The sequence below is a fragment of the Gracilinanus agilis genome, chromosome 1 (genome assembly GCF_016433145.1).
Source record: "Gracilinanus agilis isolate LMUSP501 chromosome 1, AgileGrace, whole genome shotgun sequence".
Taxonomy (NCBI): Eukaryota; Metazoa; Chordata; class Mammalia; order Didelphimorphia; family Didelphidae; genus Gracilinanus; species Gracilinanus agilis.
The window spans coordinates 202,428,663-202,445,985 of record NC_058130.1 but is presented as its reverse complement, the minus strand read 5'-3'; the positions used below and the strand labels follow the sequence as shown (position 1 = coordinate 202,445,985).

The window sequence follows — 17,323 nt, the reverse complement described above, 5'->3', positions numbered from 1 at the left end:
CAACAAGTAGGCATGAAACCTGGGAAGCCTTGTGTGTACTGATGTAGACTGAAGTGAATACTGTCAAAAGAACAAGTTAGAGAACAACAACATTGTAAAGAAAAACAGCTTTGGAAGATTTGAGGATTCTTATCCTTGCATGGAGGACAAATGATGAAGAAGGCTACTCTCCTCGAGACAGACTCAGGATGCAAAATGAGACAACAATTTTTAGATGTGGCTAATATAGGGATTTGTTGCTTGGCTGTGCGTGTTTCTTAGAAGGCTTTTGTTTTTCTTCTTTTCAATGTGTGTGTGTGGAGGGGAGATAGGAAAGACAGAGAGAGGGGCCAAGGAGAGACTTCCTCTTTCCTGCCAAAAAGACAACTGAACAGAAGACCAGAAGAACCGTTTTTCTTTTTTTAAACACTTACCTTCTGTCATAGAATTAAAACCATGTATTGGTTCCAAGACAGAAGTAAGGGCTAGGCCAATGATGGTGAACCTTTTAGAGACCAAGGGTCCAAACTGCAACACTCACGTGACCCTTTACCCTAGACAGGGGAGGGAGGAAGCGCTCCCATTGAACCTCTGGACAGAGGGGCAGGTGATGAGAGAAATATCCTCAAGGAATGGCCGCCCAGCATGCTCTGGTCTTCGTGCCATAGGTTTGCCAACACAGGGCTAGGCAGTGGAGGTTAAATAACTTGCCAAGGATTAGATAGGAAATATCTAAGGTCACATTTGAACCCAGGACCTTCCATTTCTGGATCTGGTTTTCAATCCACTGAGCTACCTGGCTACCACCTAGTTACTCCCAGGAAGAAATCTTAAACAAGCAAAGTAATTTTATAAAAGTTACATGTTGAATGTATTATATACTTAAATAAAGCTCTATATAATAGAGATCCACAATTTTATATATAATCTACAGTGTGTTGCAAATGCTCATTTTATTTGTGTTAAATCTGAAATAAAAAAAAATACAATGAAATTTTGAAAAAGAAGCCAATGAGAAATCAGATACCATCCTAGGACATCTGGTTCCTGATGGGCACAGTTGCAGAAGTGGGGTGGAAGAGGATTTGGAGGAGTAACCCAGGGAAGAGGATTTGGAGGAGCCAGAAGGGTCATTGCCTCAAGCTGGGTTCAAAGATCAGTAAAGGTTTGAAAGCAGTGAAGACATTTATCTTAGGTCTGCTGACCAAAGTCCTTATCTTTAGCCTGGTTCCAAGTGGAGCAGGGGTAGCCCACCTGACTTTCTGATTTAGGTCAGGGGCTGGATTTTATGTTATGTAAGCTAGAAATTCAGTGAAGTCTCTTCCTGGTCCTCTCTCCTCCACCAGACTTAATGCCCAATCAATCCTCACCACCTGGTCCGTCCCAAACCTCACTCCCTAGTAGCCCAAGACTATTTTTTGGACTGGGAGAAAGAGATTAATTCAAACTGAACCCCAACTTTTCTTCTCCCCCAATCCGATTGCATTCCTTCCCTCCCTGTCACCATGTCTGTCACAGTCTACATCTCTTTCCCACAAAGTCACAGACCACAGGGGGGCTCTGACTCAATAGCTTCCTTTTCTTTGCAAATTTCCTCTTTGCATGTCAACACTGTTGTTTCTCACCTACACCACATACCGGGCTGGGCTGGGCTGGATTCTTGGACTGGATTTCGGACTGAGGGGATTGGGTTTGACTTAGAGTTTAGCTGAGATTAAAGCAGTCAGACCAACCTAAACTACCCAGCTGGAGCCCATTAAAAAAAAAAAAGTGGGGGCAACTGGGTAGCTCAGTGGATTGAGAGTCAGGCCTAGAGACAGGAGGTCCTAGGTTCAAATCTGGCCTCAGACACTTCCCAGCTGAGTGACCCTGGGCAAGTCACTTGACCCCCATTGCCCACCCTTACCAATCTTTCACCTATGAACCAATAGACAGAAGTTAAGGGTAAAAAAAAAAAAAAATGAACACAAATCTGGCCTCAGACACTTCCCAGCTGTGTGACCCTGGGCAAGTCACTTGACCCCCATTGCCCACCCTTACTACTCTTCCATCTAGGAGCCAATACACAGAAGTTAAGGGTTTAAAAAAAAAGTATAATTCCCCTGCTAGTCCCCCAAAGCATAGGGAGGAAGGAAGCTGCAGGTTCCCCAAACCTGGTCTAACTTCCCTGTTGTGTTCAGTTTACTCCCCTGGGCTAGGACAATCACTTGGGCACCCAGACATGCTTAACTATGAATAGTAGATTCATTCAGAGCAGAAAAACAGATAATATCCAACCCTGTTGGCTAGTGGGAATTTAGGGGCGAAGCCAGGTAAACAGGCAAGAAAACTTAAAGGCTCAAATGCTGTATGCTGAGCCTCCTAGAATCCAGAATGGAGAAGAGGACTGAAATGATAGAAAGGGGAAGAGAATGAACTTCTTTGGAAAAGGAATCAAAGAAACTGCTGGGACGAAAAAGAATTGTTTAGTCATTTTCAGTCATATCCAAATCTTCATGATCTCTTTTTGGAGTTTTCCTCAGAAAGACCCTGTACTGGTTTGCCATTTCCTTTTCTAGCTCCTTGTTCAAACAAGGAAATTGAGGCAAACAGGGTTAAGTGACTTGCTCAAGGTCACACAGCCAGCCAGTAAGTATCCAAAGCCAGATTCTTGACATCAGGCCTGACTATCCACTGCACCACCTAGCTACCCAATAATAATAGACACACAACACACACTTCACCTTTCTAATAAACCCTTGAATTCTTTACTGGACCACAAACAAGAGATATCCAATTGTCCCTGTATCTACAGGATCAAAAGGAGCACACACCTCATTCCTCTTGTTCCTTTCCCCTGGGCTCCAGCCCCCATTCCAACATTCTCTTTGTACCATCCCTCTCCATTACCTATCCAGAATTCTTTCTGGTACCCATTCTGGTACCTCCTCACTCCTGGATGCTCATGGGAAGAAACCCTTCATTCTAGACCTTTTAGGAACAGCAAGAAGAGAGTGATCTGGATTCCCATATCCTCACGAAGATAAAAATGGAATAGTCCCTGCCTTCGATGAGCTTATGTTCTAAAGAAAGAAACACTGCACTGACATAAGCAAATACATCTATACACAAACATGAGGTAATTTGGCTGGAGTGAGTAGGAGAGGCACCAAAAGTTTAAAGGATCAGAAAAGGCTTTATGTAGGACATGGCACGTGGGGTGAGTTTTTTTTTTTTTTATAGACCCTTAACTTCTGTGTATTGGCTCCTAGGTGGAAGTGGTAAGGGTGGGCAATGGGGGTCAAGTGACTTGCCCAGGGTCACACAGCTGGGAAGTGGCTGAGGCCGGGTTTGAACCTAGGACCTCCTGTCTCTAGGCCTGACTCTCACTCCACTGAGCTACCCAGCTGCCCCCATGGGGTGAGTTTTGCAGGAAAACTGGATTCTAAAAGTCAGTGTTGGTCAGCATGGAGGATGGGGTCAATACAAAGGCATGGAGATGAGAGATGAAAAGAAATGTATAAGAAACAATAAACCAGGTTGGATAAGTCAGAGAACATAAGGTAGTAAAATGAAACATCTGGAGAGGCTAGCTGCAACCTGGTTATGAAGCTACCTCAGTTTTGACTTCTGCCAATTCCAGGGTAATCCTCATTAGGGATAAAAGTTAGCAGGTGGGCTGGTTACTAACTTGGTCTTTGAATCAGGGACTAGGGAAGGTATTGGGGCAGGCTTTGTCCTTTGCCAGGGTTGAGGGGAGGGAGAGGTTCAGAGCCCTAGAGGAAACTGTCCTAAGGCACAGCTGATGGCTCCTATGACCTCAGATGAGTATTTTTTTGGCAAATCCATGATATGAGTTTGTCAAAATGTGGTTTTCTTAAAAATTGGACAGTCCAGAAATTTCACTTTATCAAGATTTTACTGGAGAGATCCTGTGTTTCCCAGACAATACTCAGTGACTATAATGGTAAAGAGGAAGATGATGAAAATGATAATCATGGAAAAGATCAAAGTAGAGTGAATGGAGATCATGCAGATGAAAAAATGTAAGACTGTTAAACTGATCATGACTAGTGGATGAAGAATGGGGAAGTTAAGTTCCTTTTTTTTATTTTAATTTTTTAAATTTTTGAGTATTTTCTCCTAGTTACAGCTAAGTTCCTTAAGGGTAGCTTTTGTCTCACTCCTCTCACTGTGCCTGGAAAACCTTTGTTGACCAATTGATGATCTTGGTCCCTTCACACATTGGTCACTGGGATTGAGGGCAAGTTCCCATCTCCTGCTTTTGACCCATCAGCTACTGAGCCATCAGTTTCAGGGTTCTTTACAGTTCCATCCATATTTTCCATAAAGGGTACAGCCTCCAGGTCCTCCATCATCACAGAACCCTGTTGAGACTTCCGCTTGCCAAAGAAGGTGGTGAGTGTGGGCCTACGGCCAGTCCCTTCACCTTCAGGGTTCCCTGTGTCCCCTTCCATTGCTGCTGACCCAGATGGGGCCTGGTCCTCTGCAACCTGAACTGGCCCAGCCCAAGCATCCCTAGCTCCTTTATTTTTCCCAATCCCCACAAGCATCAGAGCCCCTGTCCTCTTCTTCTGTCGACGTCGCCACAGCAACAATAGGATGATCAAGAAAGTCGCCACCAGGAGAACCACAACCAGAATTACTATTGGGGAGGTACCTCCATCCTGCCTCTGTTCATTTGCAGGAGACGCTTTGGTCAATGAAGTGAAAGATGATATAGATGTGGTCTCACTAACCTGGGACACCTTGGAACTTGTCATGCTAGAGATGGTTGTGTTAGCTGAAATAATCTTAGAGGAGGTCGTTTCTTTAAAGACTGGGGTGGTCTTCTCCCCTTGCTCTGTACTGGTAACCAAAGGAGGGGATATGGAGGAGGGAGATGTTACCATGGTAGCTGTACCAATGAGACTAGCATTAGACTTAGTTGGAGTAGATGTGTGTGTGACCAGTTCCTGGGTACTACTGGGGGCCTCTTTATCCATTGAGGTCAGCCCAGAGGCTATGAAAGTCAAACTGGTGGAAGATGCCACCTCAGTGGTAGGAATGTTATCCTTGGCCTCTACTGTCATGGTTCCAGGCAGATCTGAGTTGACTTCCAGAGTCTGGGCCTTTGAAGTATTTAGTTCAAGAGTTTCCCCACTCTGGATTGAGGCCTCCAAGCCCTTGGCATTCAGGGGCAGGGAGGGTGTGTGGCCTGGGGCCAAGGATGTCAAAGGACTGGCATCCAGGGTTGGAGGTGTCAAGATCAAATCTGAATTTGAGGTTGGCAAGAATGTGGTTTCCAGAGCCAGGGAAGAGATTGAGGAGTTCACAGCCGAAGAAGAGACTGACTGGGAGTCAGCAGAGTCTATGTATAAGTCTGTTGAAGCCCAGGAACACTCAGTGAGGATGAGGAGCAACAAAGTCAAGGAGGGTATTATCTCCATGACACTAGGTGGAATCTCCCAAGGACCCAGAAAGGTTCAAGGGTGTCTGGGAGTCAAGACCTGTGAGGAAAAAGACCGGAGGGATCTGCACAGGCCAGAACACCCTCCTCCCCATCCTGCCCACACCCCAACAGCTGCCTGGCTGAGTTTGTGGTTCAACGGTTTTCTCCAGACTCAGAAATGAGGGTGGAGATGCCCAGCATGAATGCCCTCCCAAGCACTTAATGTCTCTTAATTTAGCTATCACTAGGAACCCCTTCTTCTCCAGGCTTAGATCCAATAACTAATCGAGCCCTTGACCCTCAGTTCCCTACCCTCATATTACCCACTGGAATAAGGATTCTCCACCTCCCTCTGCTCCAATTTGCCTTGATCCCTACTCCTATCTTGAAAGATGTTCCTCTCTAGCCTCAACGTTGCTTAACTGCTCTGGCTCTAGTCACAGTCCTAACCTGACCGTGATCCATTCTTACCTGCAGTTGGAGGTTCTCAGCGGTGGTCAAAAGATGTTGAGGGGAGACTTGTCTGTCCTCAGACTAGGACAGGCAGGACTGAGACTGGGGGCCCCCAGAAGGGAAGGAAGTGGCCCTAGCTCCACCCCATGTGTGTAGGGGCCCCCCCCTCCACCCTCAACATCCTGCACCCTTCATCTGCCTGTATCTCAATGGTAAAGTGTAATATCTCCTTCCCATCTGCTGAATATAGCTGGCAGTGGGTATTCTTGGGTCTAATTTGGAGGATGAAACTCTGATCATCAGCTAAAAGACTCATATGCCCAAGTCTGAATTGGTGGGGAATCTTTGGCTCTATGATGGGAAATGGGGTCTTTACTGAGATACAAAAATAACTATTTCTGGGCTAAAGGACAGAGATAGGCAAGATCATCAATATAGAATTGGAATAGACCTCAGAGGCCATGTAGTCTAACCCTCTTATTCTATAGGTGAGGAAATTGAGGCCCAAGGAAATTAACCTGTCGAAGGTCATATACACAGCAAATGTCAAAGATGGGCTCCAAACCCAGCTCCTCTAATAACAAATTTATAGTATTCTTTCCACTGTCCCAGGCTAGGCTGGATCTTGGGTGACTGCCTGCTTCTCTGTTGAAGACTAGTGATGGGAACATTAAGAAATATGCCCTGAGAGATGGGCTTGGCCCACCCAGGGCAGATTGGGGTACAGAGAGAGGAAAAAACAGTGGCATTTCCTGTGCTTGTGGTCCTTGCCCCACTCCTTAATTCTCAATGCTGGGGCTGTTAATGAACCACATCCTCCCTAGAGGTTGAGATCATAGGAAAGACTCATCCCCTGAACCCAAATCTTAAGAGAAAACAGGGGATAGGTTAGTGCCCCCATCCAGAGCACATGTACCTTTGAAGAACTCATTCTACCCGATTAGGGTGGGGTACAGGGTCAGAGAGGAACATAAGCTGAACCCCAATTACCCAGGCAGCATAGTTTAATATGCTAGATTTGGAATTAGAGGACCTAGGTTCAAATCCTGATTTTGCCATTTACTATTTGTGTTCCAACTGGGCAAATCACTTAATCTTCAATTTCTTCATCTTTAAAAAACAAAAAGAGTGATTGGATTAAATTATCTCAAAAGTCACTCCTGGCTACAAATCCATGAAACTATAAGTGCAGGAGGAACTCAATGAACAGGCTGAGGCAACCAGATTCGATAGTTGAGAGGGGGCAACATAAGGCCTAGTCTCAACTCTACCCTTAACTTATCGTGTGACCTAGGGAAAGTAAAGACCTCTCAGAGCTTCAGAGTTTCCTATAAAAAGGAATAATAATACTTGCACTACCTACCTCACAAGGAAACCAATTTGTAAAATCTTTAAATGGTATATACTCTCTATTGGGCAGCTAAGAGGCACTGTGAATAGATCATTGAACTTGGAATCAGGAATACTTATCTTCATGAGTTCAAATCTGGCTCCAGACACTTCCTAGCTGTGTGGCCCTGGGCAAGTCATTTAACCACCATTGCCCAGCCCTTACCACTCTTCTGCCTTGGAACCAAGACACAGTATTGATTCTAAGGCAAAAAATAAGGGTTAAAAAAAAAAAAAGGAACAAATTGGGAAGCAGCATAGGACATTGATTCTCAACATGTGGAAATGGAATGGGTAAAAGGGAAGGACATCCGATTACTGAAAGGGATCTATCTCACCAAATGATTCATTATAACAAACAGACCTGTAGATTACTTTTCAAATATATAGAGGCTGTTATAATAAAATGACTTCATTTAAAAGCCTTACTGAATTAAAAGTAATTTTTTGTCATGTATTCTCTCAAATAAGAGGTATTAACTGTGCAGATATGATCACCTGAGTGGGGATGGGGTGGGGGGTGGGAATGGGCTTATCCCAGAAATGATATCAAAAACAGGTCTCTATAAATGTTTTCTTATACCAAAAAGACTGGAGACATCTACGGTAGAAGAGAGAAATCACTCAGTTCTTCAGTGTCAAAGACTGACTTTTGGGGAAGGTATATTTTGTTCGTGAGTTGATGGCCATGTTTCCCAGCAAGGAAGTATTAGATAAACAGAGATTAGGCAGGAATGTGGGCAGCACTCCTGACCATCCATTAAGTAGGCTTACTGATTGGCTCAGGAGGAACCTAGGATTTTCCTACTGAAATCAATGAGTTCATTCCCAAGAGCCCCACTGGGGGCCTTCTGGTATAGAAAATACCTCTTCTAGAAGCCCAGGGCCAAGAAAGTACAACCTAGATAGGGTACTTTATAAGTCCCCAAGCATGGGTTGGACAGATCTTTTCTAGTGACATTGAGTAACTTTGCTCTCTGATACACTTATTCTGACCTTCTGTTCTTTCCCCTTCTAAGTAAATCCTGGAAAGTTGCCCCTTTGTGAGATGACAGTATATAAGGATAGGGAAGGAAGGAGTGAAGGGAAAAGCAGAAAATAGGGCAGGACATCTAGTTCCAGCAGCAGATCTCTGAACCCAGAAGCTGAGTCAGTTCAGAGACTGGAAAGGTCCAGGATACCCGGGCTCAAAGTTTACCCTAGAAAGTAAAATTTTCTGCTGTGTGACATTTTTTGAAAAGCATTTTGAAATTATGCAAATAAAGTGACTAAAATGACGATATTCTTTAACCTAAAGATTCTATAATTAGGCTTATATCTGAAGTCATTGAATTAAATATTTATAGCAGCAATTTTTGTGAGAACAAAAAAACCTGGAAACAAAGCAGATGTGTATTGACATGGACATAGTTAAACAAACTGTGGTATGTGGATGTAATAGACTATAAGAAATGATGAATGTGATAGCATGCAATGAAGTCAGCAGAGGCCAAGAAAACGGTATACATAATGACATCTAAGCAGGTGAAAAGAACAACCACACAAAATTACAAACTAGCATGGCTTAAAAGAAAAACTAGGGAGCAGTAGGTGACTCAGTGGATAGACAATCAGGCCTAGAGACAATTCTGGATTCAAATCTGAACTCAGATACTTTCTAGCTGTGTGACCTCAGCAAATCACTTAACCTCAAAGGCCTATTCCTTACTGCTCTACTGCCTTAGAACCAATAATTATTATCGATTCTAAGAGAGAAGGCAAAGGTTATTAAAAAGGAAAAAAAGAGAAGATACTCCTCCCTTTGCAAAGATGGGAGTTGAGAAATGCACATGGCATAAGTTTTCAGGTTTGTACTAATCCGTTATGCTGATCACTCCCTTCCTGTCCTTTTTGTCTTTAAAAATGTTATGGTCTGTGATCTGCCTTTTATTAATAGATCAATGCTCCTATTAATAAATGTCATACTTTTTAAAAAAAGTTGTGTGAGATGGCTGACAAGGGGAAAGGATATTAATGTGCAATTATGATGTAGAAAACAAAAGATATCAATAAAAACCTTTTTTTTTTTTTAGTTTCCTGAGAGCAAGGATTGGTTCATTTTTATCTTTGTAACTCCTTTGCCTAACACCAGCTGGGCTTGTTTAACTGGGGTTCATTGATCAGCAAAATAGATATAATAGCAAAACCCCTGTGGCTAAAGGCATGATTCCAAAGGAGAAGCCTAGGGCTGCTAAGGTAAGATAGGTGTTTTACAGCCTCATACACCCTGGCTTGGCCTATCTAGCAATGTGCTCAACTCTAACATTATCCATCCCTACTACTCTACTTTTTTCCCCATCAGAACACTGTGCTGAACTAAAAAGTCTGAACCTGGGGACTCTAAGGTAAAGAACCCTTATAACAACTTTGTGTGTGTGTATATACGTGTTTGTGTGTGTGTAAGTCAAGGGGAACAGTACTATTGCAACAAGGTCCTAAAACTGTGGAATGGTTAACCTAGAGGAAAATATTGCCAATGGAGAGATTTCAGGCAAAGGAACTGAACCCCCCCCCCCAGGTTTTTGTTTTGGGTTTTTTTTGTTTTTTTTTTTTTGAGGAGGAGGAATACAGGTAGTAGTGATAATAGTATCCATTCATGTGATCACCCAGGTGATCAACTTTGAAATCATTATATACTTTTTTCTCCCCTGCAATATCCAATGAAGTACTTCAGTATTGTCAGTTTCCCATACTGATTCATACGCCTAATTCAGGTCCTCAGCCCTTTCTTTAAATTTTTTTAAACCCTTACTTTGTGTCTTAGAATCAATACTAAGTATCGGTACCAAGGCAAAAAAGCAGTAAGAACAAGGTAAATTGAGGTTAAGTGACTTGCATAGGGTCACACAGAAGTATGTGAGATCACATTTGAACCCAAGACCTCCTGTCTCCAGATTGGGTACTCTATCCACTGTCACCTAGCTGCCCCCCTCATCCCCTTAGATGGATACTGCCATAGCCTCCCCATTGGTCTCCCTGCTTCTGGTCTCTCCCCTTACTGATTCATCTCTCACCTTGCTACAAAATTAATCTCACATGGCTCAGGCCATGTTATTCATTCCTGTCTGAAATGCTCCAGTGGCTCTCTACTGCTTTATTAAATAAAGCAAAAACTCCTCCATTAGACATTTAAAGCCTTTTACAATATGGCCCAGACTACATTTCCATACTTATTTGGCATTAATTCCTCTTCCACACTGTTCTCACCTAATTAGCCTATTTGCTCCAAATATATACCATTTCGCCCATCCATGCTTAGGACATCTTTGCTCCTCACCTTCCATTCATAGAACCTCTTAATTCTCTTGAAGGTTGAGCTCAGATGCCAACTCCAGGCCCTTCAGATTCTCCCAGTTACACTGTGCAGACATTATATTTATTTGTGTAATATTATATCTCCCAGAAGAATGTAAACTCTTTTAAGGCAAGGACTGCTTCACTTAATGCTGGTTGAATTGAGTACCACCTGTTGGCTAGCTGACCTAACTGAGGAAGTAATTGAGGCTTCATCAATGTTAGAAGTGAAAGGAGGAGGGAGACAGGAGTCTGCACCCGAGTACCTCCAGAAAACAGGAGGCTCCTGCACCTAAAGGAAGGGTCTTGGCATTCTTTTGTCATTTTCCGACCAAGGGAGAAAGGAAAACAAGAGAGACTTAGAAAAGCATCAGGACAAACTCTGCCAGGGACTTGTAAGAGTAACCTTGGGTAAGTCCTTTCCATGCTCTGGGCCTTTTTTCCTAGCTATAAAATGAGGGAATTAGACTAGTTGAGGTTACAGAGGCCTCTTCCAGATTCAATGTTCTAGGGTAATTCTCTCCCACTTTCTCCCTTTACCTGCCCCATATCTTCCAAATCTGAGTCATTAAATGAGGGTAAGAAGAATGAAAAAAACAAAACAAAACCCTAGTCATGGAATCCCTTGTCAAAGCATCTTAAAAGTGTTACAATAAGTCACATTTCTCAAGCACTTTTAAGGTTTACAAAGTGCATTCCCCACAACAACCCTGTGAGGTAGGTTGTATGATTATCCCCATTTCATGATAAGGAAAGTGGGGCTCAAAGAAGAGATTAAAATTAGGCAGGTCTATAGCCAGGCAGTTTGCGATTCAAACCCAAGTATCCTGACTCAAGCTCCTTCAACACGGTACAAATCCAGGTTCACAGATGTGAACACTGAGGCCCAGAGAAGAGGAAGTCACATTATGCTTATGGGCATACACTGGCCAGTAGCAAAGTCAGGAGCACAGGGATCTTTCTGGATGGCCAGCTCCAGGAAGGACCATTTCATCCATCTCATTGGAGGCCTGATCTGGGGGAGAGGGGAAGCAGAGAGGAGGAAAGAGGAGAGGGAAAACCCAGCACAGACCAGGACATTGTGACTCAGGAATAGAGGGCTGTTCTCACCAGCTTGAAGCACAGTACTTCTCTAAGGTAGAGCAGAGGAATTCGGGCTCTTTGTGCAACTGTGCCCACTCACTTCCCTCCCCTCCTCCCCACTCCCCACACTGGACACCCCTTTTACACAACTAGAGATTTTTATTGAGACAGGAAATGCCCACCCTCCCCAGACCAATACCATTCCACCCCCCTCACCCCTGCTAAGGTCCATACAAGCCCCAGGATAAGCCCAAGGTCTCCTCCTGAAAACATAACCTGGAAAGTGCTTGCCCTGGTACTGCCTACTCCAGCCCCCCAAAAATAAAAACGGGATTCAGACATAGAGACTGAAATCTATACGTTTGGAGTTGTAGAACTGGCCTTCTGGGGGATCCAACTTCCGGCAATAAACACCATCTGGGAAATAGCCATCATCTGCCCAAGCCTAGAGAGAAAGGCAAGAAGAAAGTGAGGGAGGATGAGGGGTGGGGCAATATATATAATCCAAGGAAGGGAGAGGTAGGTAGGATTTGGAGAGGGAATCCTCACCTGCATCTGGGCACTGGTGAAGGGCCCATAGAGCTCTGCATCACTTGTGTTTTCCCATTTATATTCCCACATCACATCAGCCAAGCCATCCCCCATGGCAGCTGCTTCTAGAAAGGCAACCAGAAAAGGCTTTCTCAGCTCCGTTTCCCTGTCCCCTGAACCTGAGGTCACTCCACCCCACCACCCCACCAGCTATCCTCCTACACATATAACTTGTTTCTGTCTCCCCTTATTATCCCATCACACTTCATCCCCCATATATGCTCAAATCCCATTCATACACAGACCCCATACTTTCCCCATTCAATTCTGCCCCTCATACTCTGACCTGATCCCCAGTCTCTCCAAATAGGCTCCCACTCTCCTTCTGGGATCCTTTTAGGATCAATATCTTTCTGAGTCTCCACGTCACTGAAAGGACCCAATAGCTCCAGGTCTCCAACCCTTACCTCCTCCTTGGGCTGGGGTTGGGGTCTCCAGCTCCCCCTCCCCAACCTCTTCAGCAAACATGTCCAGGACAGGACGAGGTGCTGTGTCCGAGAGCCCTGGTGTGCGGCCCCCTAGTGCTTTCAGCCTCACAGCTAGCCGTTCCCTGGTCTCCTGGTATACTCCATGGTTGCCTCGGGCAACCATCTGGTCAGCCAATCCTGAAAGCCGGTCTAATCGCTGTGGGGAATTTGGTCGCTGGGGTCCTTCACCACCCTTCCGAGCACCTAGCCGCCTAAGTGCCCCAGCAACTGTCTCCCCTGGCAACAACATCTCCAAGAGACCCTCTAGGAGGGCTTGAGGGCCCAGTGGTGTCTGGCCAGGGCTGTCTTCCTCTGAGTCTGAGGCAGGAGGCTTGCCTGGAGGGCGCTCCCGAATCTTCACCTGAGATGAGAGAAGATAGGTTTCTTTCTTATACCTTTTGGCCTTCTCCCTCCAGGTATCCTGGTCCCTAGCCTCATATCTCATCAAGGCACCCCTACCCCTCAGTCTTGGGTCTCTATCTCATTTCACAAATGAAATACATCACTCCCCACCAAGACCCAAGTCTCCAGGCCTGGAGACCCTAACCCAGTCAATGTTGTCCAGCCAGCTGTCCCGAATCTGAGCATCACGGTGCAGAAAGTAGTTGCCATCAGAATCAAAGTGGCCCTCTTCCATTTCCTCCTGCAGGTTGAAGGGTGTGATACGAACACCACCCTCACTTGGGAGTGTGGCCGCCTCCTGACCTGGATGAACAGATACCCAGAATTGTACAAGAGAAAGGGAAGCAATATCTAAATCCTATTGCCTGGTCATTCCTCTGCTGAAAAATCTTTATTTTCTTCTTTTGACTACTGAGTAAAGTCCAAATTCCTTTGCCTAAAGCATTCAGGGCTCTCCGGTCTTTCATTATCCTACTACCCTGTCTGCCATACATATTACTTGTTGCCAATCAACTGTTCTCTGAGTTTTCATTCAGGTGTTCTAAACTTCCCTCTTGGCCTGATGAATTCCTAGACATCCTTTAAATTCCAATTCAAAGAACATTTTTCTCTATGATATTCTAGTCGGTAATGACCGTCCTCCTTGAACCTCACACAGTGCTATTTTGCATCTCTTTAATGCACATTTTAACATTATTATAGGTGCTTCTGTATCTTAAGCTATCTGGCTGTGAGCTTTCTGAAGGTAGAGGATACTGTATTTTTCCCCCTGCCTTCCCCTACTACACCCTGACACAATACTAGGCACAACACTTAATAAACATTTTTGGAAAAATATCCTCTGGCATAAATCTGCATTCCACTTTCAAGAATCTAGCCTCAGGCTAGGGAGGCTGTAAGGGAGAAGAAGGCCCCATGGCCTCACCTTCCACATCTTCCGAGGCTAGGATGACATACTTGCTAGAACCATCCTCATCATCATCTTCTTCATCACTGTCCAAAGAATGTTTGCCTTTGAACCGGCTCCCAGGGCCCCCTGCTCCCGTCACAGGATCCACCAACTACAGGCAGAAACATGATTGGATGCAGTAGATACAAATTTTACAAGTCTTTCAGTTCAGTCCCTAACAACCCCACTCAAACTGGGAATTCAGGCATTCAGACTCTTCCCCTTCTTTGGGAGGAGATTCTCTCCATTCCATATCCTGGAAACTCAGGTATCTTGACTCCCTCACCTTCTTTTTGGGGAGATCCTCTCCATCCTCTTCGACTCCCACATCCTGGAAGGTCACTCTTCGCTTGGGCATGGTGGGATTTGCAGGACAGGATCCAGTCCTTCCCAGGAGCTGAGCAAAATGGAGCCGCAGGGTTAGTAAGCCCTAGCACAGCGAAATGCACTTATAGGGGTTGGGGGTTCAGAACTCACTTTCCCACTTCTTAAGGGGAAGGTATACTATTGTCCTCAGATTGGGATGTTTCAGTCTCTGTGGTCAACAAGGAAAGGGAGGGAATCGGGTAAGAGCTTGCATCCGAGTCTCCTGGAAGCTCCCATGACCCTAGATTAAAGGGGGGAAGGGGGCGGGGCTGGAATTTGTCTGACTTGGGGAGAGATGGGAGGAAAAAGCCTACGGATTGTTAGCAAGGCCCCACAGCTGTAGTTTCGGGGTGGGGGGGCCACTCAGCATCTGGGGCCTGCACCCTCTACGAGAGGATGGATGTTCTCTATCCCCGAACCCCCTTACACTAGGAGTGACAAAGGACGGCGTTGCCGGGATTCCCCTTACCCGCGCACACCCGAGACCCTACCAACCCTACTCCCAACTCCGAGGGCCCTTAAGGGGCTCAGCGGCCCATTGTAGGGAGCCCCAGACCCCAATATACCCCTACTCTAAACCCGCCACAACTCCCGGTCCATCCCTTACAAGCCCCCACCCCTCCTTCCTCCTCTTAATATGTAAATGAGCAGGGAGTAGATGGAACCCCGCGGGATTCGGGGCTCACTCCGCGTGCGCGCCCTCACCTGGGGCTCCGGGGAGGGGAGAGGAGGGGAGGGGAGGAGGGGGCGGGGGAAAAGAACGCTATCGCCCCGGCTACATCCAGGGCACCACTCCGGAGCTAACCGGAAGAGATTCTCTGGAAGGCTATGTAAACACCCCGGAAGTGGCTTCACTAGCTTTAGAAGACTTTGTTGAGAAAGAGGGCGGAAATGGGAACCTAGAAACCACAGGAATTACGTCATTCCCCGTGGGTGAAAGGAAAGCTAGTAAGGGCGGAAGTTACGAAAAACTGGTCGGAAGTAGCTTCTATCCCCCAAGGCATTATTGGGCTGGACGAGAAGGGTTGAGGGCGGAAGTCTTGTGTACCTTGGAGGAGCACAAACAACGGAATGGGACAGGGGACAAAGGGGGAGGCCGAGGAGAAAATTTCAACCCCAATAGTCCTTGCCTAAGACTGAACCAGAACACGTGAGTCTCAAGGGTTCCGTCCTTTCTTCTGTGAGAAGCACCCTCCCCCCAATGCTATCCCCACTTTCTGCTTCGCTTAGGGTAGGAACACATCCGTTAATTCTCTCATGATTTCCCTACCCCCACCCCGTTTCTCCTGAAAACCCAGCGCCCTCTAGGACCCAGGAGGAAGTCTCTTTTGGCTCTACGCGCGACATTAGGCCCACCCCCTGGAGGATTTTCCTGGTTCCTGGGGTGGGGAGCCACCAAGAGATAGAGGAACGACTGCCCCGCCCCCGCACCTGTTCCCACCGTCACAACCCGGAGGGGCCCTCCCGCCCCCTGCCTCAGGTAGGCACTAGGTGGAAACCCGGGTACCCCAGCACCAGCTTCCTCTGAAGCAGCACCCCTTGAGGCTGGAACCCCAACTGTTCAGTGCCCTTTGCACCCCACTGAGGTGTCCCGCCAGGGCTCAGGTTTCCACTCGCACCTCAAGTTCTGAGAGCACCAAGAACAGCTCAGGGACGTGATGGGAATTACTAATATGTCAAAAGTGATCTGTCTAGTGTTAGCATATAATTTCCACGAAGGCAAGGACAGCCTTCTTCCCCTAGGTATCCAATGCACAGTAGGTGCCCAATTTGTACTGTCTCAAACCTTGCCCCTGCGCTACCAGTTCAATGATTCCTTTTCCCACCCCTTTCTTGAATTCATGGTCCCTTCCCAGGTTTAGCTACCATGAAACTGCACCGGAAGCCTGTGCTCAGCTACCTTCGAGGAACAGGAGCCCGGGCCCCAGATCGGGAGGGTATCTTGCTAAAGAAAGGGACTCGCAATCCCAGCTACCAACGCCGCTGGTTCATCCTCCGGGGTAATCTCCTGTACTACCTGGAGAAACGAAGGGATCGGACTCCTCTGGGCCTCATCTTGTTGGACAACTGCCAGGTGGAGCCTCGAGACAGTACCACCGAGCCCTATGCCTTTGCCATCCTAGCCTCTGCGAGGGAAGGTGGTCGGTGCTACAAACTGGCAGCGGAGAGCAAGGCTGAGCTCGATGGCTGGCTTAGGGCTCTAGTTAGGGCAGGATGGAGTCAGCTGTGGGAGCTCCTGCAGCCCTTACAGGAGCAGTACCAAAGGGTGTGCCAAGAAGCTGGAGTGGAGCCCCAGGCACCACCGCAGGAAGACCGATTTCTGGATCTCCCCCGCTCTCCAGCCCCCTCTAGCTTCCAGGAGTTGCACCAGCGCTTTGGGGAAGAGATCCAGGCACTTGCCAGGTCTAGGGCAACCAAGAAGCAAGCCGACCTCATGGAGTTTGGGTGAGGGTGAAGCCCAAATTCTGGGCCTGGAGGAAAGAAAGATATGGCAAGTCTAGAGCACTCTAAGGGATGTCTAGGGCTGATATACTAAACGTTTTGGGAACTACTAAAATCAAACTGGCTCACAGCCTGGAAGCATATTTGAATAAAAGTCCCAAGGCTAAGCATTCATCTGGTCATTGCCCATTGTACACTTATTCATTCCATCCCTGTGCCCCAACCACCTTAAAAAAGAAAATAAACAGGCAAGAGTCAAGTGTAGGGCAGGACATTAGATTTGTTCTTTCCCGGTTCCACAAAGCTCTGTACAGTTGGGGGTGGGGGCAATGCAGTAGGGGAAGTGAGGGGGCTGAAAGAGAATGTAAACATGAGGGCCCCCCCAACCCCTTAGAGAACAGTGAGGTCACCCAACTCAAAGGGGAGCAAGAAGTTCAA

General features: G+C 46.3%; 3 protein-coding genes across 4 annotated transcripts; 1 reads left to right on the top strand and 2 right to left on the bottom strand.

The window, feature by feature from the left end:
* Window positions 1-4,051: 4,051 nt before the first annotated feature.
* SPN (sialophorin) lies at window positions 4,052-5,914 on the bottom strand. The gene is made up of 2 exons (XM_044657404.1): window positions 5,882-5,914; window positions 4,052-5,468 (listed from the first exon to the last, which is right to left on the bottom strand). Exon 2 carries the CDS (start codon window positions 5,406-5,408, stop codon window positions 4,197-4,199), a length of 1,212 nt encoding a protein of 403 aa, XP_044513339.1. The 5' UTR covers window positions 5,409-5,468; window positions 5,882-5,914; the 3' UTR covers window positions 4,052-4,196.
* Window positions 5,915-11,824: 5,910 nt separating this feature from the next.
* CD2BP2 (CD2 cytoplasmic tail binding protein 2) lies at window positions 11,825-15,235 on the bottom strand. Its single transcript, XM_044659798.1, has 7 exons — window positions 15,149-15,235; window positions 14,364-14,474; window positions 14,054-14,189; window positions 13,274-13,431; window positions 12,667-13,087; window positions 12,218-12,324; window positions 11,825-12,113 (listed from the first exon to the last, which is right to left on the bottom strand). Exons 2-7 carry the CDS (start codon window positions 14,433-14,435, stop codon window positions 12,003-12,005), a joined length of 1,005 nt encoding a protein of 334 aa, XP_044515733.1. The 5' UTR covers window positions 14,436-14,474; window positions 15,149-15,235; the 3' UTR covers window positions 11,825-12,002.
* A 250-nt stretch (window positions 15,236-15,485) lies between these two features.
* On the top strand, window positions 15,486-17,064 carry LOC123233750 (sesquipedalian-1-like). 2 transcript variants are annotated; one of them, XM_044659808.1, is made up of 3 exons: window positions 15,486-15,593; window positions 15,742-15,923; window positions 16,300-17,064. In XM_044659808.1, exon 3 carries the CDS (start codon window positions 16,311-16,313, stop codon window positions 16,890-16,892), a length of 582 nt encoding a protein of 193 aa, XP_044515743.1. In that variant the 5' UTR covers window positions 15,486-15,593; window positions 15,742-15,923; window positions 16,300-16,310; the 3' UTR covers window positions 16,893-17,064. The 2 variants fall into 2 exon arrangements, with proteins under 2 accessions (XP_044515743.1, XP_044515749.1); XM_044659814.1 differs by lacking the exon at window positions 15,742-15,923 and having other exon boundaries at window positions 15,497-15,593.
* Window positions 17,065-17,323: the final 259 nt, after the last annotated feature.